A 25803-nucleotide genomic window follows, 5' to 3' on the forward strand; every position below is an offset into this window, starting at 1 on the left:
AGGAAGTTGTCTGTTCAGAGAGGAGGCAAAAAGATCTACATAAGGAATACCCCACCGATGGACAATGTCCAGGAACACATCTCTGTGAAGCATCCATTCGTGAGCTTGTGTGCTGATCCTGCTCAAGGAGGTCTGTTACTAGACTGTGCTCCGAGGGAATGTAAATTGCCTGAAGAGTCACTTTATACTGGATAGCTAGATCTTAGACCTGAATAGCTAGTCTGCAAAGAAAATAGGATCTTGCACCCCCTTGCTTGTTGGGATAACATATCACTGTAGTATTGTCTGTGAAAACTCTGAGGGGCTTGGGATGAAAAAGGGAATTAAATGCCCGAACAGCCAGAAGCAGCGGCCTCATCTCCTTTATACTGATGTGGTCTGACCTCTGATAAGGAAGGCAGAGATTCTGAACCTTGAAGGGGCAACAAGAGGCACCCTACCCCTGTCTGAGGCATCCGTAAAGTTCTCCTGAATTGGAACTGGAGCTTGAAAAGGAAGCCCTGGGTTGAGTGAAAGCTGATGAATCCACCACTGAAGCTTGAAACAGGGAAGGGAAGGAAAGGTACAGTGAAGTCCAGGGGGTGACAATGTTGAAGCCACATTGACTTGAGGTACCACTGAAGTTTTCTCATATGGAGCCTGGTGAGAGGGAGCATGAGAATGTTGGAAGCCATGAACCAGAGAACTCTGAGAAATTCTCTGGCCATGACAGACACCAGAGGAAGAAGGGAGTGGAAAAGGGAACCAGAGACAGAGCCTTGGAGGCAGGCAAAGATGCCAGTATGGTAAATGTTTGAAGTCTGCAGCCGAGGAAAATATGATCCTGGGAAGGCATCAGAACTGATTTCTTTAAGTTTATGGTGAACCCCAGCACCCCAGACTCTGTAACAGGGAAGTAGTAAACTTAAGATCCTGAAGCAAAGTGTTGGGGGAAGAATCCTGAATACACAGATTTTTCCAGACAGGGAAAGATATGAATACCACGAATCGTGCAAAAAGCAATGACAAGAGTAAGGCATTTGATGAACACCCTTGGGGCAAAAGACAGGCCAAAGGGCAAAGCAGAGAACTGCAAATACAAGGAAGAGACAGAGAGAGATGTAAAAATTTCCTGAAGAAAGGATGGATGGGGATGTTAAGGTAGGCATCCTAGAGATCCAGACATATCAAAAAGGCCTGAGGTAGTAGAAGAGGGAATAATATCAGCAGAGATAACATGCAAAAGGAAGGAATTTTGAGAAAGGTGTTCGGACAGGAAAGATCCAGAATTAGTCTCCAAGTGCCCTGCATTTGCGAGACCAGAAACATTCTAGAGTAAAATCCCTTCCCTACCTGGGCAGGAGGCATGGCTGAATGGTGCCCTGAGCCAAAAGAGAGTGAAGAACCTCTGGGTAATGAGAAAGCTGTTCTCGAGGAGGTTGAGGAATGCCTGAAAAGGAAGGAAGGGATTATGAAAACCATGAAACACCCTGAAGAATAATGAACAGAACCCAAGAGTCTGTAGTGATCTGTAAATGACTTGAAAGAGACAAGGACATCCAGAGGGACAAAGGAACCTGACTGAGGGCAATAGGAAGCAAACTGTCAAACAGAACCCGGCTTAAGGGGGGGGGGGTTGGCATAATGGTAAAGGTGTTTACCTTACAGACACAAGGCTCAGGGTTTGATTCTCACGTGGGCTAATTGTCTAGGCTTAAAATGGTCCACAAGGGCAGTTAGCCTAGTACTAATCTATGAACCTATGAACCTTAACCTGGAAAGCAGGTTTCTGTGAGGCAGGGGTACATCTAAGCAGGAGGCACACACCTAGAATCCTTCCTGCCCTTAGGAGGAAGCAAGATTGCTTACTAACAAAAGCAGACTTAGAGGTATAATTCTTCTGAAATGTTGAAATAGGAGAAACAAAAAGATGCTTCAGCTCCTGCAGAGGTTTACCCTTGTCCTGGAGAGACTTGAAAAGTTCAGCTGTAGCAGACCAAAAAAAATTTTTTATTATCTCAAGAAGAATCCAAATGTTCGGCATTAATGTCTTCAGGCAAAGTCTGAATATGAAACCAAGAATAACGCCTCATAACTGAACCAAAGGCAGCAGCCCTGGAACAAGCATCAGTTGCCTCACAGCTGCATTTAGTTGAGTGGCAGGCAACTTGAGAATTACAGCTTAGCAGGGAAAGGGCTGAAGCCTTCCTCTCAGCGTCAGGAAGGTCATCAATCACCTTAGAAACCTGAGAAAGGAGGGCCAAAATATACCTGGTCGTGTAAGTCTGGTAGATAATGGCCTTAAAAGATAAAGTGGCAGCAATATAAACTTTTTTGCCCAGCCTTTCTATAGCCCTACTATCCTTATTAGAAGACAACCGCTTGGTAAAGGGCAACAAATTGGATAGCTTATCAGACTGACGCTACAAAAGGTTTCAGCAGAAGGGGATTTATAAAGAATTTGTACACTTCAGGCACTTTACAGAATCTATCTCGCTTCTTAAATGCAGTGAGCGGACAGTCAGTGGCTACAGACGCTGCTGAAAAAGTATCCAGGAGGGCAGCCAGAACAGGAGGAACAACATAAGGCTTAGGAGACTCCTATGTAGGAGCTCATATCATCTTTTCTGAATCTCAGAGACTTGACAATAATCCCACTTAAAAATAATCCACCATACAGGCAATGGCATCCCCAAAGGACGGCTCCTCCAAGGAGGAATCCGGACTGATGAATGTAATGTGTGACACTAATGCAGTAATCTGTGGTACTGATGAATGTATTTCTATATGTATTCAATATGCAAAATTTCTATTTTCTGTTGGAGCTTTTCTCCTCGGGCCTCTGCTGAAAATGGGCACTTGTAGCCCAGTCGGACAAACCCGGTCAACAAATATAAAATAAAAAAAAAATAAATAAATTATGGAGTCTTCCTCCTCTGAACTGCAGTCTGAGTGGGAAGGGATTTGGAAAGAGTAAGCCAAAGAAGTCCAGGTCTTCATCTGAGGATTCCAATTCCCTAGACCTTTTGAGTGGAGTGGAAGACCAGGGAGGAGCAGGCACAGAGACCCTTTAAGGAGCCTTCAAGGCCATCAAATCATTAAATAAACAATGACTGAAACCCTGCCATTCATGTTGGGGATCCTTAACAACAGGGGAAATATGCTTTTTTTTTTTTTGTTTCTTCTTCTGCAGGACACCTACACGAAATAACCTTGGAGGGTCAGACCCCTAGTGAGACTCAATAATGATTGTAGGAATCTCCTCTCTAACTAAAATCTGAGGAATCCCCCTCAGTCCTTCAGAAGTAATCAGCTGAGGTTCCCCCCTCAATGTCAGACACGGACATCTGAAAAGTCTCCATGTGTGAGAAGCTGGATTCATGCCAGCCACTGACGTTGTGGCAGAGGAATCCAAAACAACCACCCTACAGTCCTCCAGGCTTTCACCAACCTCAAGAGAGATATCTGGGGGGGGGGGGGGGGCAGGACAGCAGCCAGATCAGACTTAACTTTCTGGCCTTCTTCTTGGCAGACAACTGGCCCTTGGAACAGGACACCACCATAGCACCTTCAGCCAACAACTTAACATGCAGGTTCTCCACAGAGATGGACAAGGAGGAGAGATGACTATGGGCAAAAATGCCTAGCAGACAGAGCACTGCATATGGTCATGAGACGTACCCAAAGAGAAAAGACACTGGTTGTGACAATCTTTATGGGGAAATCTGCCTCCCACACTATAATTTTCCCTTTCTGGATAACATGAGCACAGTAACCACAAAAACTAAGAGAAAGAGAAAAAAACCCAATGGAGCACTTATCTGTAAACATGGGTTGGTAATCAGCACAAAAGGGTGTTCAGAACGATGTTCAACAATGGTGTTCAAATTGGCAACAAAGAAGTTCTGAGTGTGTGCGTCCCCACATCACCTGTATGCCCTATGCCACGTGTGGGAAGCATACATGCGATCTACGGCGCCTGTAATTACTAAAGGCTTTGGTACACTAGGCAAACATTGGGCTATACTTTGTAGGAGATCCCTTTGGTAAAGAATACTGCAACAGTGATATTGAAGGACATCTTCCGTTTTCCAGTACAAGTCATAAAACACTTTAAAAAGCCTTGTAACTGAATAAAAGTAGTATTAAGCTTACAAACAATATAACAATAACAGCAGTAAGTAGCAAGAATATAAAATAATGGTTAACTCACTATAAATATATATATATATATATATATATATATATATACACATATATATATATACATATATATATATATATATATATATAGAGAGAGAGAGATTAGATACAGATATATAGATATATACACACACGCGAGCACGCGCGCGCGCACACACACACACACATATTTGTGTGTGTGTAAATAAAACTGAAAAAAATCAAAAGTATATAATAATAATAACAAAGAGAAAAGTTCCAAAAGAGAACTTATTCATCTTTGGAAACTGTAATCCATCAATGCAAGCTGCTGAGGAGATTCAACTGTTTTGAGCCCTACGGATGGCATTAAAAGACTAAACAACTGACTTTCTGTGACACAGTTAAGCATCCCTGATGGAAGGTGCTTAGCCAATCCCTATCAAAGGGAATCAGAGAAGGGGATTTGGATAGCTGCTACTGTGGGTATTTTGCAGGCACAAAACCCATATGTCACTTGGCAGTATGAATGATGAACATCTGACAGTATATTGTTAACATGCTTGGATGTAAAATCACCTCTATTCAAATTATTTACTTATATTTTCTTTTTTTTTTCTTGTCTGGTTATTTCCTACAATGCTTATATATATATATTTATTTATTGCCATCCTGATGTGATTGTGTCAAATGTCATTTTTTTCCACTGGAGCCTTTCTCCCTGGGCCACCACTGAAAATGGGTCTTGTGCCCAGTCGGACTTTCCTTGTAAACAAAAGCAATAAATAAAATAAAAATACATGTAGTTAGAAAATACTGATGGAATTTAAGACAATAAGAGACAACTCTCATGTGTTCTAAATTATATGTAGAAAAAAAAAAAAAATAAACTGTGGATCTGGTAGGATCTTTTAATGATAATAGTATTAGACTATGATCTGTCTACTTATCCAGCAGCGAGGAAACGGGAAAACATAACACTAGGTATGCAAGTAATTTTTACTTTCTATCAGAATCTAAGCTTCTTTGCACACCCCTTGTACTAACAGAGCTCTGGCACATCTGCATACTGCTGAAAGACTTATTCCCTATCACTTCCTCAAATCCAGCAAGAGCAGTCTAAACAGAAATGAAAACCAGCAAAGGTCCAAATAAAAAGGAACTTAACTGAGTATTCATAAATGTGTGACTTACTCAGTCAACTTAAACTAACCATATCCTGCTGAATCTGTTTCATTCCAATAAGTTAAGCAAGCACACTTGTGATTGAGCAAATCATTTAACCAGACAATGCTCCTAAGGTCAGGTATATGGTTCATCTAATACTGTGAAACCCATTCAGCTAAGAACAGCACAGCAAACATGCAAATCACAATTATTTTAATGGGAGCAAAGACTAACATGTACATATACCTTCCATGCAGGGGGAGCATCCACTGCTGCTCCCTAATACAAGCAACTCCAAGGCTACAAAACCTTGAAGTAAGCTATATGTTTAATCTTTCAGCATTGACTGAATAGGCAGGTCAGCCAAGGAAAAACTGGCACTTAACATCTACAGGAGTTTACCCAATTAAAGAATAAAAATAATGAAAACATTTAAATTAATGTTAGAAAGCAAATATATGACAATATACAAATGGAGCTTGCTTACAGAAACTGTGAAAATCAAAAGACAAAAAAGAAATTGCGTTCTTTGGAGACTGTTGTTGTAAATAACACAGCAAGGGAAAAATACTTTTGAATGCAATCATCCAGTAAAACAACAGTAAAATACCTCAGAACTCCTCCTGCTTCTATGAGGTTCTTCTTAAGGGTATTGAAGGCTTTCTCCTGTTCTTGTCTTATGATTTTTTTGTCAATCTGGGGATCAGTTGGAACTCTGTATTCAGGAAACTTCCGCACCTTTTTAATGTATATCCTTTAGGGCATAAAACAGCAAACAGATTAATTTATGTTTGGTTAATATTGTGCACTTTTAAGTTAAATGGATAACTTATTCAATAAAAGAGCAGTTTACACTGAGAAACTACAAATATAGTAGGGCATTATAAATAAAGTTTGCAAAACAGCTTTTGAAAAATTAAAACAAAATGTATCTTATTGTGTCAGTACGGTAGAAGTGTATACACCTATATTAACTACTCATCAGAACAATCTGCTGCCAAGTAAAGAATGATACCAGAATGTCTTATAAGAAAACATGGATTTAATATAATTACATGTCATCAACAGAATTATAAATATTTCCTACAAAAAAGAACCAAGATTTCTGAGCTCATCAATTAAGCTAATATACTGCCTAAGAAAAGACTTGCATATAAATGCTCCAGATATAAATAAATCATTGAGGAACTTCTGAGTTAGATGTCTTTAAACAGATCTCCTTCTACTGTTCTAAATCTGACAAATTTCATTGTACCATGGATCTTGTTAGTAAGCCAATCCATGAACAAGTCTCAAGACAACATTTTTTTAACTTTACTGAAATAAGACCTGCTGAACAGAAAAGTGCAGTAATCCAGCAAAATGGTAACAATGTACAGCATAACATCAACTGTCTTGTGTAATGATCCAGCAAAAGTGGTAACAATGCACAGGATAACACCTTTCTTGCCACTAACAACCTAATTAACAGCAGGTTCAAAGTGAGTAACAGCATCTCTGTATTCTTTTCCCATTGACAGCATCAAAGACTCAAAATTCTGTAAAGCAAGGTCATATATTTACAGTGCTACTCCATTTTTAAATTATGACTTCTTACATTTTTAATATAACATTTATTTTAATAAGAGCAGTTAATCACACTGTGTTTATTTATTCATTCGTTCATTTAGCCTTTGTTGACTGGGTTAGTCCCATTAGGCTAGTGGCTTTTTTTCAGGGTAGACTTGAGGTAGTATTTATACTATTAGAGGAAATTTGGCCAGGACACTTCAGAACTTCCCACTACTCTTTTCAGTAGGTGCTGTGGGATCTTTTATATCCACTGAGCAAAAACAACTCAGGCAGAGGGCGGCTTCGTTTTAACGTCTTAGTAGAAGGACAACACACTCAGGAGTGTAGCACTCCATTATGCTACACTGCATTGTCAGCAATCCACTTATCTGGTGTGGGAACAGAATGCACTACATCCTGCACAAAAGGAGAGTGTGATACATGTTTTGCCACTGACACTATTTAAAAAAAGGGCAGTCAATCTCACACTGATTCATAACCATTCTCTGTATATATATATATATATATATATATATATATATATATATATATATACACCCACACACACACAAATACACCAAACTAACCACATCCTTCAGGCATTCAGGTACTCAAAGACAGGTTTACTGGCAAGCTTGGGGGTGCTTTAAAGTGCTTAATACGCCAGCCTCACAACTTAAGCTTGCTTCCATATCATTTTGTGTGTCTCTGTCTGTGCTAGCGCATCTATGGGGGTTGGAGACAACACAAACTAAACAAATAGGAAAGGACTATTTTGACAATGGTACTTAATGCAGATCATGCAGCAAAAATATGCTATGAATGAAATTTTAAAGAAATGTTAGGCAAATTTATGACAGCAAAAAATGGTGTGCATCTTGTTTACAGGTATTGCTAGGCAAAGGGGATGAAGAATAATGTTTTAGAGGAGGAATAAGGTTTAAGGGAGGACAGTAATTGAATGAACTATGTAATGTTCTGTATAGAAGATTACATGTGATGTATAATGCTTTTAACTGAAAATATGTCAATATGGTTTGCTTTCATTTATATAAATGTAAGCCTGTCCATGTCATAAATGATAATTCAATAAAGACATTTCTTGTTTTAAAAACACACATCTAAAAAGGGAAGGAATACACAGCAGCTCAGTTCTTTTTTGGTATGAAAGATCACAAACAAGTGCATCTAGGATGCAGGCAAGACAAGTCTCTTGAGTTCTTCAGCCTAACTAACCCTGGAGGCATTTAAGGCATTTGGAGGACTCAAAACAACTCATCGAATAACGTTTAGGTACAGTTTTTTCCATCTAGTAAAACACTAAGAAGGAGATAGCAGGAGGGAGAATGAAGTAATTGAGAGATGCAGGTTCAGGCTCCTTCAAACGAAAAAGGGAAGACAAAGGACCCCTGCAGATCTTATCTCATCCACTTAAAGACTAAACTAAAAAAAAGGTTACTTGTATGGAAAGGGTGGAGGGAGTTTATCCTGCAGTAGTGATCCTTCTATCTGAATACCCACAGTTATGGTGAGTGTACTGGATGGCGCAGTGGTGCAGCGATAGTATTGTTGCCTCACAGCAAAAGGTTCTCCGGTTCAATTCTCGGCTGGGGTGCCTTCTGTGTGGAGTCTGCATATCCTCCCTGCGTTTGTGTGGGTTTCCTCTGGGTGCTCCTGTTTCCTCCCACATTACAAAGACATGCATCTGGAGGGTCTCTCTTCGGGCCTCCACTGAAAATTGGCTCGTTCCAAGTCGGACTTTCGCGGTTAACAAATGTTAACTAAATAAAATAAAAATAAATAAATACTCGCACAACTGCACTGCAGTCATCATAAAGATAACTGCTGCTGTAGTAGTCATTATTCACACGAGTAATACTATATCAATTTGCTGCTTCAGAGGCAAGAGGTGGTCACAGCATTCCCTACAGAACAGCACTGGCAAAAGCATGTTGTGCTCCTATCTTGAATTCCAACTTGTAATGCTTGCAAAAGGTGTGGATGAGGTCCAAGTGGCTGCCTCAAACATACTCCACACTGACATATTCTTACTAAAGGCTGTCATTTTAGCTGTTTTTATAACAGAGAACGGCCCTAACCATCCCTCCAGAGATTTTTGATAACTGTCACAACAAAACACAATGCAGTTACCAGAACCATAGCTAGGTCCATCTGGCACAGTCTGCAGTTCCACAAACTGGTGCTCCCTCAACTTAAAAGTTAAGAAGTAAGAAAATAGAAAGAAAACCATAACAATATATATATATATATATATATATATATATATATATATATATATATATATATATAAAAAGAAAAGAAAAAGAAAAGCAAACAAACATACTAAAAGCTCTTCTGTATTCTCATTTCAGAAACTTCAGCAAGCTGCTTGCTATAGTTGAATCACTACACACTGAGAGCTTCAGCACTTCAGCCGTGACTACAAATGCAATATCAGCATCATAAAGCAATGCCAGTACAGCACTCCAACATTGTCAGCACCTGTGATCACACTCCCTAAAAGTATGTACCAGCATCAGCTGCCCCCTTCAATTAAACCCCACCTTAGGTATGGCCCTAGCAATTAGTAAGACATTTTGAAAGGGTTTGTGTGATGCATAGGTCTAACCTATTTATCCTGCATGTAGGATATGAAAGGTTGGTCAGACTGCATAAAGTCCTTTATTCTTTTTATATATCGCGGTCACTTATGAACATAGTTCAACTTTAACATCCTCTGTTGCTCTTCTGGAGATGAGGGTGTAACATCAGTATGCGTATGACTCATTCAATTCCAGTTTGGATTTCACTTCAGGAATGACTCAGGGATTAGTCCGAGGACTAACCATGTCCTTATTAAGCACCTTGCATGGTTGTTTGCACACAAGAGCTAGTAGTGCAGAGATCCTTCTCTTTGATACAACTGCCATGAAAACCAATCTTCCATGATAAAAACATAAGGGACAACTACATCAAAAACTGAAAAACACTTTTCATTATATATTCAACTTTTCCATGACACCAATGTCTCTGAATCACTCTAAGTGATTATTATTTTCTAATTTGTCATACCATAAAATGGCTTGATGGCAGTGAGCAACCACGCTGTATGATTTAATTTTACAGGCAAGGTTTTTGTCTTCCTGATGTCATTTTATGGGGGAACAGTGCACTTGATAACAGGATCACTTATTAGGATCCTCCCTCTCTCCATAGGCTTACAGTCAGAGAGAACTAAGATTTTCCATTTTTCCATCACAAGCAACCATATTCAGTCTGTCATTTTGAATCCTTTGCTTTCTTTATTTTCTTTATTTGTATTTATTTTGACATTTGTTAACCGGGTATGTCCAAATGAGCATGAGCCCTTTTACAGAGGAGGCCTGGGAAAAAAATCTCTGACATCATTTTAAGGAACAGTTGAACATTAGATGTTAGATGTTAAACACTAACTGAATTAGTCACTCTGAAGTCAATTTTCTAGCTACGATTTAAGCCTGTGACTAATGGCTTATACTTTAGCTGTACTGGCCAGTATCATGTCCATCTTGCTTCTACTGACCCTAGAGCTATAATTAGTCTATCTGATTTAGCCACCCCACCACCTACCTAACAGCTAACCTCAGCCATACTGTCTATATAATGCAGCAGATGCTGTGATGAATACCAGAAGAAAACAAGCAGTTGCACTGCAGAGTGTGTAAAGAAAGACTGCAACACGAAATACAAACACAAACAAAAAGAAATGTGGCATTTTTGGAAATGGAGTAAAAGGCTGTAAAAGTAACTTATGATGAGAAAAAATATATATATGGATGGTGTTTTCTTGTTCAAGTATACCTGAAAGCTAACCTTGAAACATTTGATTTTGTTCAGGCTCAGACAAGTAAAGCCAAGTCACACTATTTGATGGGTGAAGCTGGTCAACTATGACTGATAAACACCGGATTTTAAAATTACTTTTACTGGCACAGTAGCTAAAACTGATAACCTAAGAAGAACCGTCTTTTCTTGTGGAATAAATGCTTGAGAAAGTACTTACTCCCCCTTTGCCTACACAATATAGCAAGAGAAATAATTTGAGATTTTAGAAAAAAAAAAGCATAAAGCAACTTGAATAAATGCTTACATTCTCTTTGGCTGGATGTTATGCTCTACTGGACTAAGGGAAGGAAAAGTATTTATTGCATATGAGTGCAGTGATTCTTTAAAAGTCACTGAGACACAGGTGCAAGGGTGAGTTTTTCCATCACAGAGGTAGGTCCCAAGGAGGAGGCACAGGACCTCTTTCAAGAACTGCTTGGCAGTGGAGTGGTTGGACAAACAGGCAGTCCAAGGAAAGGCAGGTTAAAACAGTCAAAATATGCATGGGATAACCCACTCTGAAATAATAATTCTGCTAATAAGTGTCTTTTCTGTTGTCTTTGTGGATAGAATACTCAAACTATTAACATTTTCCATCTGGACAAGCACGATTTTCTGGTGCAAGAATTTCTGGCTTCTTGCATAATACATAGCACTTTTTTTACAGAATTAGCCCTTAACAGGTACTAGGTTGAGAGCATCCATGCTACTAGGAGGGCTAGGGACTGTAGCAATAGTAGCAGTTCCTCCTTGCTCATCTGGACTAACTGTGATAACTATGGTCATTTCAATCATAGACAAAAAAAATCAGAATAAGACTTATTTTAATTTTTATTTTGTAGTACCCTAGGAAGGAGACTAACAAATGGGAAAGTATTCAGAACCACCACCTTTCAAGGGATGGAAAAATGTTGACAGCCAAGACACCACTGCATAGAAATCTGGTACAAAATTTCTCTGACTGGCTATTTTCTTTCTGATGCAAACAGGTCCATCTCAGGGGTCCACACCTTTGCAACAGGGTTTGAAAATCTTGCCTCTTCAGTCTTCATTTGTGGAGGCTGGAGGCTGATCTGTTGTCTGCTTGCCAGTGAGTTTACATCTGATGCACTGCAAACCTCCAGAAGACAGCCCTGTTTACAGGTCATGTCATGCTATCACTGCTAACATGCATAGCAAATATAAATGGGTTCCTCCTATTTGTTTATATATCATACAACTGTAGTGTTGTCTGTTACCACCTTCAGAATGCCTGTGTGCCACAACATACTAAATGTTTGCACAGTCAGAATTAAGATCACCACCTCTCTTTTATGCTAATGTGTCTTCTTGCCACATAGGAAGAAGCATTCTGTACTTCTTATATTTTTAGGTAGACAGTATGAGCTGTTGATGCCAGGTCTGAGGCATCTGTAGCCACAGCCTTTGTACTTCCTGAAATCAAAAAACAAAATCCTGAGTTGATCAACATCCGCTGGGATCCCCAACTGAATCCCTCCTTTGCATAGGTGATCAACGGCAATAAAGGAATGCTGGCATTGCACCCCAAGATTTGTGAGGTACCAATTTATCTTCCTAATGCCAAGTCTACCCATGAGTACCACCAGGATAAAGACTGATATGTAGCCCAGAACTTTTAGGAATGTTTGGGCTGCAAAGTATACCCTCTTGGCTACAAAACAGAACAGTTCCAAATGAAGGGACTTGTTAACTGGTAAGCACAGCTTAATTATTTCTCTGTCTGGCATAGCCTTGTGGAAGATCTTTGCATTTACAACTGAACTCCTTGATTCTATTGCACTCAAAGAAAAACACAGGTAGGTAAGGGCCCTCTGAATGTCCTCCCAGTTCTGACATGACTGAAGTAGTCATTCAGGTAAGGGGGAAATACAAATGCCTCTGATCTGAAGGTGAACAAATACTACTGCCAGGCTTCTGGTGAAAACTCTGGGTGCAGTGGAAAAGCAAAATGGCAAGATGGTAGCCTTCACCACAGCACAGAGGGCAGAAACCCTGACTGTGATTCAAAAGACCTAGATTCGATTAGCATCTCAGGCACTGGAGGAGCCAGCACAGAATGATAAGAGTGAGCAACTAACACAGGCTTGCCCACCCTGTGGGGAGGGAGGCAGCCTGACCCACTGCATGACTTATGCCTATTGGAGGTGCGAGACACAAAATGCAGCATAGCATGTATGGCCAACTACGTCTGCACCAAGTAAGATCCATGGCTCAAATCAGCTACACTGCAGGGAAGATACACAGGACTATGCATATAGGTACATAGGTTCATATGTGTGTAATAGGCTACTGGCCCTGGAGCCTTTACAAGCCTAGCCACAGAAGTACCCTGGCATTGTGTCGCACATACTTCCACACACCCTCAGACTGACAAGCAAAGTCTACAACACTGGGTTGGAGAGACCACTAGCCACCAGGCATAACTCTAAAGATGTGGAATGGAGTGACATTAGGCATTTGGGATAACACTAAAGACATGGGATGGGGGAACACTTGCCACCAGGGATGGAAGGACATTAGGCATCAAGAATAACTCTAAAGACAAGGGAGGGGGATACTAGCCACCAGGGATAACACTAAAGACATGGGACAAGGGTGGTGGGAAGCACTAACAACCAGGGATAACCTACTCTAAAGATGTGTGACTGGGAGGAAACTAGCCACCAGGGATAAACTTCATAACCTCGCCTTAATGATGTTTATACCTAACACGGGTCAGGGGAATCACTAGACACCAAGGAAAACTCTTATATCTCATGCCTAACTGATAAATTAGTGCAGCAGGATTTTCTTAACATACAAGGAAGACCTTGGGCATTACTCAACAAATGCAACAGTTCCTGACTTATGGGGGGAGAAGGATGGGAACATTAAGCATACCTCTCAATCTCAAAAAGCAAAAAAGACAAAGCCAAAATTAATGGTGGGACAAAATCAAGGACAATCTTTAATCATTATTCCTACAAACTTAGAAAGTCACTAGTACAAGAGAATTTGTACTACCATGCATTTACTGAAGGATATGAAGTATGAAACTCTAACATCTGGCATTAATGAGTGCTGTATAATCAGTCATGATTTACCAAGGCATCAAAAATGAGACGCTGAAGATGCTCTAACACAGGGACAGGTATGGGGTATGTAATGTGTGGGTGCATGTCTGAATGTGTGTATTGTGTGAGAGAGTGAATGGGGGTGCACTGTGCTAACACAACCACAGCCAACACTGTTAACTCCTACAGGTAAGTGCTGATCTGCACTCATGATAATTAACAGTGATTTAGAGAAATGTAAGGTAGCAGATAATGCAGCTAATGGGCCTCTACTGAAAAAGGGCTCTTCAACTCAGTCGGATAATCGCGGTCAACAAATGTAAAATAAATAAATTAAAAAAAAGAAGTTATGTACTCATCATAATGTTCCATCTGAGTAGTTGTCCTTCATTTGTCTTCAACCTGTGGGAATACGGATCTGAGCCAGCAAAAATTACTAGCATCAGCTCCGAGCTCCAGACTCCTCCCCTTACCCATAATACACCTCCACTGCCTTCCATCCCCAGATCGAGTTTGTAGAACTTATACTTAGAACCCAACCTGATAACATACTTGTGACCTATACTACAGCCCCAGGGCTGAACATGCGCCAAGGTCCGGGGGAAGGAGGGAGGGACAGTCGAAGACAAATGAAGTACAACTACTCAGATGGAACATTATGGTGAGTACATAACTTCTTTATCTGAAGTAGTTTACTTCATTTGGTCTTCAACCTGTGGGACAGAGTCCCCAGCTACTAAACTCCTGGGAGGCCCTCATGGAAGGATATTCCAGAGCACCGTGGAGCCAAAGGAAATAGGTGGTCCATCATCCATGACTCTTGGTCAGGAGGGTGGACCGAAGAACTTTCCTGAGATAGTTCCTTCTTCGTGGCTGCTGCTACCACCATGGCGTCCACTGGGGAGCCCTTGTTCCAGGAAGGCCTGTCAATAGGGGGACTCAGAACCTTATCAGGGTGCTTGGGGATTGTCTCCACTGTTATCTGGTTCCTTTCACGCCTGCGAGGTGATCAAATCCACTACAGGATCAGCGGGAGGGGACACCCAAGAGACGTAGACGGGCCTGTGCCGAAAGTCTCCAGAAACACAGACTCATCAGAGGAGGGCTTGGGGGCAGACCAACCTCACTGCTGGTGCAGGATCTCCATGATGTCTCCAAAGGAGACATTGTTGGGAGGTAATCTTGGGGAGCCCTCCCCATCATCTAAATCTGTGTCCTCAGTTAGGGACTCAGGGGAGTCCAAGTGCCTCCTCTTGCATGTATGCTTGCAAGGCACATCTCATGTGGGGCTCTCTGGGGAGTGCTCGCAAGCCATCTGTTCCTCTGGGAGAACCGTGTGGGGCTCTTTGGGCACAGGCTGTACCTCTGGTAACACAATGGGGACCGAAGACAGAACCGAGGGGGTCTGGACAGAGTACGGGGGGGGTCAGGGGCCTCGATCCGATGGAGAGGACCCATTCTACCACATCGAATGCCGAAGGAGAGCGGACCTCCTGGGAAGCTAATAAGGAGGCCGGTCTCCTCAGATCCGACGGGAGAATCGGAACCGGACCCAAAGTGGACGAGCTGTGAGGAAGGGAACCTGGAACGACGACGTAGGGGCCAATGGAAAAGGTTCCACTCCCTCAGATCTGACACCAGGCTCTAGCTCCAAGAGCAGCTCATACCCAAACTGGTCAGATCCGACATGCTCCAGGCAGCTGTCGGTGTCAAGGACGCAAGGACCGTCAGTGCCGACCCCCCTGACCAAGGCCAACCTCGGATCTGAGAACTCAGAAGCCGACGGTAGGATCGGGGAAGGAGATATGGGCTGAAAAAAGGGAAGCAAGCTCCCCCCTCCTGAGGGAGGGGGGCTGGCAAAACCCCCATCTGGATCTGTGTACAGAATATGCGCCTCATCATCTTATCCAGATCCATGTCCGATAAAGAACAGGTTGACCGAGATGAGGACACGGACTTTGACCTGGCCGGTTGGGGAACAGAGGCCCGGGAGACTGAATGTGCCTCCTCCGGCTCCGGGGAGAACCTCTGAGACTGGAGCAGAGGGGATTCACGAATCCGTGCAGACTTGCTCGGGGACGAGAGGTCCTGGGACCTCTCCATTTTTTCCTTCGCCTTCGACTCTCTCTCCCGCTCTCTACCTCTCCTCTGCTCCGCTACCACAGGCTTAGATGTAGGAGTTTAAGTCCCAGCCTGGGAGGGAGTGGAAGCCAGAGGGAGAGAAGCGGGAGAGGCAGTCACAGCAGCCACTGTGACTAAAGCCAAAGATGAGGAAGGAAGTTCAGTGGCAGGCAGAAGACCTTTGAGGGCCAACTTGGCCTTTCTATCCTTCAAAGCTCAGGGATTGAACCCTGCACAAATGGAGCACTCAAGATTAAGGTGAGCCACACCTAAGCACAACACACATAGAGTGTGGCCATCCGCTGGGGAGAGCTTATGGCCACATTCTGTGCAGCGCTTAAAGATAAGCTTTTCAGCCCTAGTATCAAACAAGAAGCCTTAAAAAAAGAAAGAGATAGACCAAAAACTTTCTTTCTTTAGACCAATAACAGACACCCACTTACCACACTAGACTGACTAAGGGGGGGGGGGACACCACAGGCAAACTACTCTAAACTAACTACAACTACAAACCTACACTTGACGCCAAAGCGATGGGAGGGGCGAAAGGGTACCTAGACTAACCTGAAATGGCTAAAAGCAACAGAAAATTTACAAAAACTTACAATCAGAATCACCCTGCTAGCTGGAGCTCTAGAGACGTGATGTTTTACAAATCGCGGCAAACGAGATCTGGGGATGGAAGGCAGTGGAGGTGTATTATGGGTAAGGGAAGGAGTCTGGAGCTCGGAGCTGATGCTAGTAATCTTTGCCGGCTCAGATCTGATACAGATCCGTATTCCCACAGGTTGAAGACCAAATGAAGTAAACTACTTCAGATTAAATAAATATGCTAGTACCGTACCGGGGAAACAAGGCCTTTTTACCATAGCTTTTAATGTGAGCAGTGTGGTTCTCTCTGAATCCCTGGGGAGGTCACATTTTACTTTTTTTTTTACTTTGATTTACTCCTTCTTTAAAAGCAAATGCTTTGTATATGCAGTGTGTGAACTTTTACTTTAGTTTTTAGTAAGCCACATAAATATATAGTAGGTTTCAGGGAATTTTAATGAGGGCTGATGACCTTGAGGACATGTAAACAATGTAGAAAACTAGTGATAATATGCCAAGAATGTAGACAAAAATATTTATAAAGTACACTACATACATCAGATACATTTTCTGGGTGTCTAAAGTGCACACATATGTACATACAGGTCTATAGTGCAGCAAGGAAGGAGTTTACTGATGAGAAAACCACTCATCAAAAAAAGAAGTTATGTACTTACCATAACGTTCCATCTGAGTAGGTAACTTCATTTGTCAGCAACCTGTGAGTATCGGATCTGAGCCAGCAGCTTTATTCAGCTAAGATCCGAGCTCCAAGCTTCTCCCTCTTACCCATAACCTCCTGGCATCCTTCTCAGTCCTCAGATCGAGTTTGCTTAGCCTTATAACCTACTACAATCAAGATTAACTAAACTTCCTAACCTGATGTTAGCTGGTACAGAGAACACAAGGTCCTAAAAAGACGAGCTACAGGTTTGGGGGATGAAGGAGGGGTTGGTTGCTGACAAATGAAGTTACCTACTCAGATGGAACGTTATGGTAATTACATAACTTCTTTATCTGAAGTAGTTAACTTCATTTGTTCATCAACCTGTGGGACAGAGTCCCCAGCTACCTAAACTTGGGAGGTCCTTATGAAAGAATATTCCGGAGCACTGCGGAGCCAAAGGATGCCCTGCCTCTGGAAATTAAATCCAGCTTGTAATGTGTAATAAAGGTATGGGATGAAGCCCAAGTGGCTGCAGAACAAATATCATCCAAGGACACCCTGGACCAAAAGGCAGCAGAAGTTGAAATCGATCGAGTAGAATGGGCGTGAACTCCAACAGGTTCTGGTCGGCCAGAACTCTTATATGCAAGAAGTATACATTGTGAAATCCATCTGGACAATGTAGCTTTTGACACAGGTTTACCCAAAAAGGGTTTCGCAAAGGATACAAGGAGTTGCTCAGATTTTCTATGACCAGCAGTCCTGTGTAAATAGAACCTCAATTGTCTGTGTACATCTAAAGAGTGTAATTTGTATTCACCTTTGTTTTGATAATTTGGGAAAAACACTGGCAAATTGATAAATTGATTAATGTTGGACTCAGAGGCGACTTTAGGTAAGAAGAAGGGATTGGTCCTGAGGGAAACTCTATCTTTATGGAAGACCAGATATAGAGGTTTGGCGCAAAGGGCTTGAAGCTCTGAAACCCTTCTGGCCGAAGTGATGGCAATGAAAAAGGCCGTCTTCCAAGATACATATTTAAGATCCACCGAAGCTGCAGGTTCAAAGCGGGGCCAGTAAGAGCCTGAAGAACGAGGGTTAAATCCCACGGAGGGACTGCATCCTTCACAGGAGGCCTTAAGAGGAAAGTACCCTTAACGAAAGTTTTGCAGATCTTGGAAGAAGCTAATGAACCGAGATCACTTCCCACATGAAAGTGTGAAATTGCTGCTAATTGGACTTTGACGGTGGAGGAGCTGGCACCTTGATCGAATAGGTGCGACAAAAACTCTAATACAGCTGGTATCGGGGCTGTAAAGGGGTCCATATGTCTATGTTGCACCCAGATCGAAAAACGTTTCCATTTGCTCTTATAGACCTTCCTGGTAGAAGGTTTATGAGTGGATACTAGAATAGCTTTGACAGAAGAGGAGATACCGGGAGTCCTAGCTATGATTGGAACTGGATCAGCCAAGCTGTGAGCTTGAGATTGTCCAGGTTTGGAGTTGTCAATTCCAGGGGGGTGAGAAATCAGATCCAGAGTGGGATCCAGAATCCATGGAGGATTGATCAGATGAGACCATAGGCAAGGGAACCACGCTTGACGAGGCCAGAATGGGGCTATGAGGATCACTTTACTCCTCAACCGACGAGCTTTCTGCAAGAATCTTACCATGAGGGGAAGAGGTGGATAAGCATAAAGTAGACCGGATGGCCAAGCATGGACTAGAGCATCTCTGGGGGATTCCCCTGGTGGGGGAAGCAGAGCGAAGTACTCGCTGCACTTTGCATTTGAAGGCGACGCGAAAAGATCGCAGCAAGGTTGATCCCACTTGAGGAAGATCTGCTTCGCTACTCTCGGGTTCAGAGACCAGTCGTAAGGTGAGAGGATGGTTCGACTCAGCTTGTCCGCCAAAATGTTGGACCGACCCGGAATGTGCGTTGCTATTGAGAAAGCGGTTGGTGGAGATCGCCCATTCCCAAACTCTCATGGCCTCTCAACACAGCGGATAGGATCTGGTTCCCACCTGTCTGTTGATGTACCAGACTACAGACATGTTGTCTGATTGAATCGCAATTGTCCCTCAGGGAAGAAAGGCCTGGAGTGCTTGCAACGTTAACAGCACCACCCTCATCTCTAGGACACTGATGTGCAACAAGGTCTCTGAGTGTGTCCACGTGCCTTGGACGGTTCTGCCCATGCAGTGCCCCCCCACCCGAGGCGAGAAGCATCTGTGGTCACCGTGGATTGGGGTGGGGTCATAGAAAAGGGACGCCCTTCCCGGAGATCCGAGGATTGGATCCACCAGAGTAGGGACCTCTTGAAAACATTGCTGAGGGGAATAGTCATACTTAGCGGACGTTGCAGGATAGACCATTGGACCTGCAATGTCCATTGCAGGACCCTCATGTTTAGAAGAGCGACTGGTGAAAGATTGATGGCAGCCGCCATGGAACCTAGTGCCCTCAGGACCAATTCTGCTGGGGGGCCCGGGGATTGTAGGAGAGCCATCACATGGAATGTCAAGGTTCAAACCTGTCTGGAGTTGGAAAGGCCCTCAAGAGGTTTGTATCTATCCTGGCTCCTATGAAATCTAAGGTCTGAGTTGGCTGAAGGGAGGATTTCTTGAGATTGATAGAAATTCCCAGATGAGAGGCCAAGTGAAGGAAGTAATTCCTGGCTGAACAGAGTAGATGCCTGTTGGGGGCGGTCAGGAGCCAGTCGTCTAGGTACGGAAAGACCTGTATCCCCTGAAGCCTCAGGTGGGCCGCTACAACTGCCATCACTTTGGTGAACACCCCGGGGGCTGTGGTGAGACCAAAGGGAAGGACCCTGAACTGATAGTGACTGGCTCCCAGCCGGAAGAGGAGAAACCTCCTGGATCGTCTGTCCATTAAAATGTGGTAGCACGCATCCTTGAGGTCTACAGAGCACATCCAGTTGTTCTCCTGTAGGAGTGGGAGAATGGATTGAATGGTGACCATCTGGAATTTTTCTTTGGCGACCGCTAGGTTCAGAAGGGACAGGTCGAGGATTGGCCTCAAGTCCCCCTGTCTTTTTTGGCACCAATAAGATCCTGGAGTAGAAGCCTGATCCGGACTGATCTTGGGGGACGGGCTGGATTGCTCTTTTTTCTAGCAGCTGCTTTATTTCTGCAGCTGCTGCCTCCCTTTGATCGGGTGGGACATCGGGAAGGCTCCGGGGTCTGAGAGGACGATTCAGAAAAGGGATAATGTAACCTCTGGATATGATTCGAAGAACCCAGCGATCCGTTGTAATGGACTCCCAAACTGCTCGGTGCCCTGAGAAGCGCCCCCCAACTGCCTCCAGAGTGGAGCAGTCAGGTAACCCCTCAGGGTTGCTGCGCGGGCCGATCCGAAAAGGGTTCTCTCGACCCGAAATTCTTCGGACCCCCTCTGCCTCTGGGCCAGCGTCCACCCTGATCTCCTCTGCCTCTGAAGGATGAGGGGTCCGGAGCGAATCGGGACTGTTGAGATTTCCGGAACCACATCTTCTTTTGTCCCCTTTGGTTCCTGGAGAAGGACCTTGTGGAGCCGAGAAGCGGATTCCGACGGCAGACAACGTCTTCCTGTCTTTCTCGCTCTGGAATAGCGTGTCACGGACGGTCTTGCCAAACAGCGAAGAGCCATCAAAAGGGGCATTTGCGAAGGACGCCTTGAAGGGTTCCGCAAAGTCGCAGAGGCGGAGCCAGGCATGCCGCCGTAAGACAATGCCCGCTCCGCTAGCTCTAGCGGCTCCTTCTGTGGCATGGGAAAGGAGATGCATAGAAGTGTTTGAAATGGACTTAAGAGTGGCCATTCGGGCTGAGAATACTTTCTTATCCTCAACCGACTTGGACTCTGGGGGTGACCTGCGTATTCCTTGATAAGATCCCGCTGGAGTCATATGACATGTGACATGTAGTACAGCGACCTTACAGAGAAGGTGGCTGAAGCAAACATCCGCTTCCCTATGCGGTCCATCGTCCGAGACTCCTTGTTGGGAGGATGGACCGAGGAACTCTCCTGAGCCAGTTCCTTCTTGGTGGCAGCCACCACCAACATGGCATCAATTGGAGCACCCTTGCTCCAAACCGTCCTGTCTGTGGGTGGGCTAAGAATTTTGTCAGGTCTCTTTGGTATGGGCTCCACAGTGTCTGGTTCCTTCCATGCCCTGGTAGTAATCAGATCTACCAGGGGATCGGCGGGAGGGGACACCCAAGAGGTAGATGGGCCTGCGTCAAATGCCTCCAGAAACACAGACTCATCGGAGGAAGGCCTTTTGGCTGACCATCCCCCTCTAATATGAAGCATTTCCATAATGTCTCCGAAGGAGATGTCCTCGGGGGGTGACGTTGGGGAACCTTCCCCTTCCTCTAAGTCCGTGTCCTCTGTCAGGGACTCAGGTGAGTCCAAGTGCCTCCTCTTGCACTTACGTTTGTGAGGAACCTCCTCGGGGGGGGCTGTCCAAGGATGCCTCACCAACCACATCCTGTTCCTCTAAGGGAACCATCTGGGACATAGGCGCAGGCTGTCCCTGGGGCCGGGTGATAGAAGATAGGCCTGTCTGAGAGGGAGTGATGAGTGGAACCGCAGCAGGAGCCTGGGGCCTCGAGTCCCTCGACAAAACCCTCTCCACAACATCGAACGCCGAAGGAGAACTGCTCTCTCTAAGCTCCGAGAGCAGCCCCTTCGGATCCGAGGTGCGGACCGGAGCCGGCGCCGATGCATTTGGATCCGAAGGGCCAGTGTGCTCCGACCGAGATGGAGCCAAAGACACACTAACACCTCCGGATCCGAAGCTCAGCTCATGGCTCCGAGAGCTCGGATCCAAAAATGGACCTGATAAGCTCGAGGGTACGGTCGGAGCCGAAGAAGGGAGTACTATCGGCACCGAGCCTCCCCAGGCTCCGATGCTGCATGGATCCGACGGCTCCGAACCCCGGAAGTGGGTCAGAGAAGGAGCAATCGGGGCGAAAAAGGGGGTCGAGCTCCCCCCCCCCAAGAGGGGGGGAGGCAGGATCACTCCCATCTGCAGTTGGGCCTTGAGAAACCTACGCATCATTCGGTCCATATCTGCATCTAACAAGCTTCTTGTAGACCTTGACGAGGCCACCGAGGCAGGCCTGGAGTGATGCCTCGAAGGCAACCGGGTCTCCTCCTCCTCCTCTAGCACCGGGGAAAAACGGGGAGAATGGAGCCGGGAAGGAGAAGGCCCGGAGGCCCTAGGAGAGACTAGCTGCTTCGCTGGCGGAGCCGAAGAGGAAGCTTCGGCTCGCCGCTTTTGCTGCCTGTCCTTTTTTCTCTCCCTCCTAGATTCCCTCTACTCCTGAGGCTTGGTGGGAGGGTGAGTCCCGGCCAGGGGAGCCGGGATGGCGGGCAGAACCGCTGCGGTAGCAGCCGGTGCCGCAGAGGGAGAAGAGGACGAAGCAGAGTCCGGGGGCAGAAGTCCCGCCAGAATCAGCTTCGACCTCCTATCCCTCAAAGCCCTGGGATTGAAGGCTGCACAAATAGTGCAGCCCGAAGAAAGGTGGTCAACCCCAAGGCAGATAACACACCGAGTGTGGCCATCCACCAGGGATAGCTTATGGCCACACTCGGTGCATTTAGAGAAGAAAGTTTTAGGGGCCTCGGCCATAATTGGAAAAATAGCCTAACCCAACACACCTTCACACACATGGGAAGAGGGAGACTAGTAAACTGAGAAAATATAAAGATTTAACACAAAAACTTGGCTAAAACCACTACAAAAGGGAACAACACTCACTCATTAACAAATAAACTAAAACTAGGTAAAAAAAACAGAGGAAATGTTCTTCAAAAACTCACGAAACCCTACACCTGGAACTCGTTCTAGTTGCTTGAATAAGCCACAGCAAACGAGATCTGAGGACTGAGGAGGATGGCAGGGGGTTATGGGTAAGAGAGATGAGCTTGGAGCTCGGATCTTAGCTGAATACAACTGCTGGCTCGGATCCGATACCCACACGTTGATGAACAAATGAAGTTAACTACTTCAGATTGCAGAGTTTCCTAATTTTACAATGCCTGCTATTTCAGACATAACACCTCCCTACATACCACTTATCCATTTCCCTTTTTTAAGTCTGAACTACTGTTTTTTCAATGAGTTACACTAATTAAATTTGCATAAGTTGTGAAATAAAAAGTACTCTGCATAGATTATGTGGGTCTTTATGAATGGGCTGTGTCACAGGAGGTCTCCTGATCTAGTTATGAGGTGACTTTTAACTTTTTTATGGTGGCAGGTAAATTGCTGATATTAGTTTGGAAATATGATAAGGGTTACATTAAGACGTGAGTTTTATAACTTTGAAATTTTTAACTACTTTACTTTTATTTAGTTTAGCTACATAAAACCAGGGTCATAGCTAGCTCCCATGGTGCAGAGAGCTCTGACTATGATCCAGGTGACCTGAGCTTGATTATCAACGAAGGTGCTTGCTGGACCTGCTATTTATCCAGCTCAGCTCTCTTCAAGGAGGCAGAATTTGAGGTGTGTACCCAGGGTGCATAGTCTCATACTACAGTCCTTGGTCATTACTATTTCAAGGGATTACATCATCAGGGAAAGTCAATGACATGTCCTCACTGATGCCCAGTGCACATCCATTCCTCGTGTAAAATAAACATACATAAGGCCCTCACTGAAAGGGAACATGTGGGTCAGTGTGTATGTGTATGTGGGGGGGGGACGGGGACTAGATGGTTAGCAGAGTAGCAATGCAAAAACACAGCAAAATTAAAATAAATGCGGGACCATTTTGCCAGTAATGTCATATTCTAACTGGTTGGTAGTGGTTGTGATATTACTTATTTATTTTACTGCTTCTGTATTTTTTAAACATTACTTCCATGGATCCGATGTAGGTGGGAAAGATATTGCTTTTTGTTCTGCCCACTGTGTTTAGTAGTTTTTTTTTTTTTTTTATGTTGCCTTACATACAAGTGCAAACATAGTACATTGCCTCATTTGGAGAGAGGATGTGTCAGGACCATAAGGAATTTCTCTCAAATGGCATATATTTTCCCCGTTTTCAATTCTTTCATTTTACTGCATAAACCATGAGTATTATAAACCTTTGACTTTTACATAACACACAAAGGTTACAGTTACATATTGATTGCCTTTACTTATGTGTAAGTTTCGTAACTCTAAAATGTTTCCAGATTAATTCTTAAACTTAAATGGCAGAATTTAAAGTTCAATAGCTCACAGTTCTTTTCAGTCTTATTTAAACAAAATGTACAGACCTTCCTTGCTGCTATATCTAGCCATACTTCAGCTTATCTTCCTTCATGTCAACCTGGGCTGAGTCTTCTCTAAGTCTATGAAGTTCCCCTTTTGGACAGGCTCTTACCGGAATATCAGGTTCCTGCCTGTATAGCTCCTGTGGACCAAGCCATCACCTGTATTCCCCTGAAATTATTCACAGTGAGAGGTAAATGTTTCTCTTGCTGCCAGCTTTCATTCTCATTTTGCAGAAGGCTTCATCCTCCCAGGGTTAATAGGCTCTACCTACAGGTCATTTCATTACACAACATATCTTCCAACTCTTTATGGCTCAACTATGGACCACTTTATTGAATGATAAGTCTTCCAAGACAACTATCACATAGCCCCACCTGAGAATTTAGGGAAAGAGCTACACTACTGGCCTGCAGAGTCTCAGCATGCTCTGTCAACTGATTTGGCAATGTAATCTCGAGATGTTCAAGCAGTTGTCTTTTTGTGATATGAGCACTCTAACTACATGATCTGCTTTCCAACTGTATATAATGCAGTCAGTGCTGCCTTGGTATCAGCAGCACTTTCTGGATTTAGAAATGTTACAAGGCCAAATGTTCTAGACTGTAGAGTTTCTTTAACTCAGACCATAATGAATTTTGAAAGCTGGCCATTATTGCTAAACACCCTTTCCACACTTTCTATTAATCTTTAACAAAGTTCTTTCCCCATTTGTCATTGTGATGACCAACTGAAACCAAAAATGTGATGACCAGTGGCATAGATGGGGCTTGAATCCACCAATGCTAACCAAATATCTGAGGAATGGTGGCACGGACTGCCACCAAATATGCAGAATAGGTCCTAGCTGGCAACAGATGGATGGTCTTTTACATCACACCACTAGTATAAAGCAGATTAGGATAAAAGGAAGAAAGTGTATACGACTATAACTTAATAAGGAAGTCTCAAAATACAACCTGGCCCCAAGAGCATAAAGGAAACATGCACTGCTGTTCTAGTTATGACCTTACAACATCCACCCCCAGATCAAACTGCATATCAATCATCTTCAAAACAAAGTCTTTGACCTAGCACAACAGACCCCTTTCTCCTCACTCTCTCTGTGAACCAGAGTATAATAACATATACACAGTTCCAGGGAAGGATAACAGAAATCTTGTGTTCCCCACAGCTTTCCTCCTGGCGTGGTAGAAGTGCCACCATCGTGGAAGGCCATGGACCCCCCCCCCCCCAGTTATAAGATCATGCACCTTAATCTTTTTCATGGCAGTAGGCCGAAATTATCTTGATAAATGGAGATGGAAGACACAACCTGTTAACCCAACAGTAGATGACAACCTTTCTAACAGGTAAGA

General features: G+C 43.9%; 1 protein-coding gene across 2 annotated transcripts in view; it reads right to left on the reverse strand.

Moving 5' to 3' along the window:
• CARF (calcium responsive transcription factor) overlaps nt 1-25803 on the reverse strand; it is a 2518000-nt gene that overhangs the window by 1102018 nt on the left and 1390179 nt on the right. For both annotated transcript variants that reach the window (XM_044075092.1, XM_044075091.1), the window contains exon 10: nt 5918-6061. In XM_044075092.1, the coding sequence (XP_043931027.1) occupies nt 5918-6061 (144 nt within the window). The remainder of the gene's footprint in view (nt 1-5917; nt 6062-25803) is intronic.

This window comes from Protopterus annectens, chromosome 6.part0 (assembly GCF_019279795.1).
Source record: "Protopterus annectens isolate FY-2018-M chromosome 6.part0, PAN1.0, whole genome shotgun sequence".
NCBI classification, from domain to species: domain Eukaryota; kingdom Metazoa; phylum Chordata; order Ceratodontiformes; family Protopteridae; genus Protopterus; species Protopterus annectens.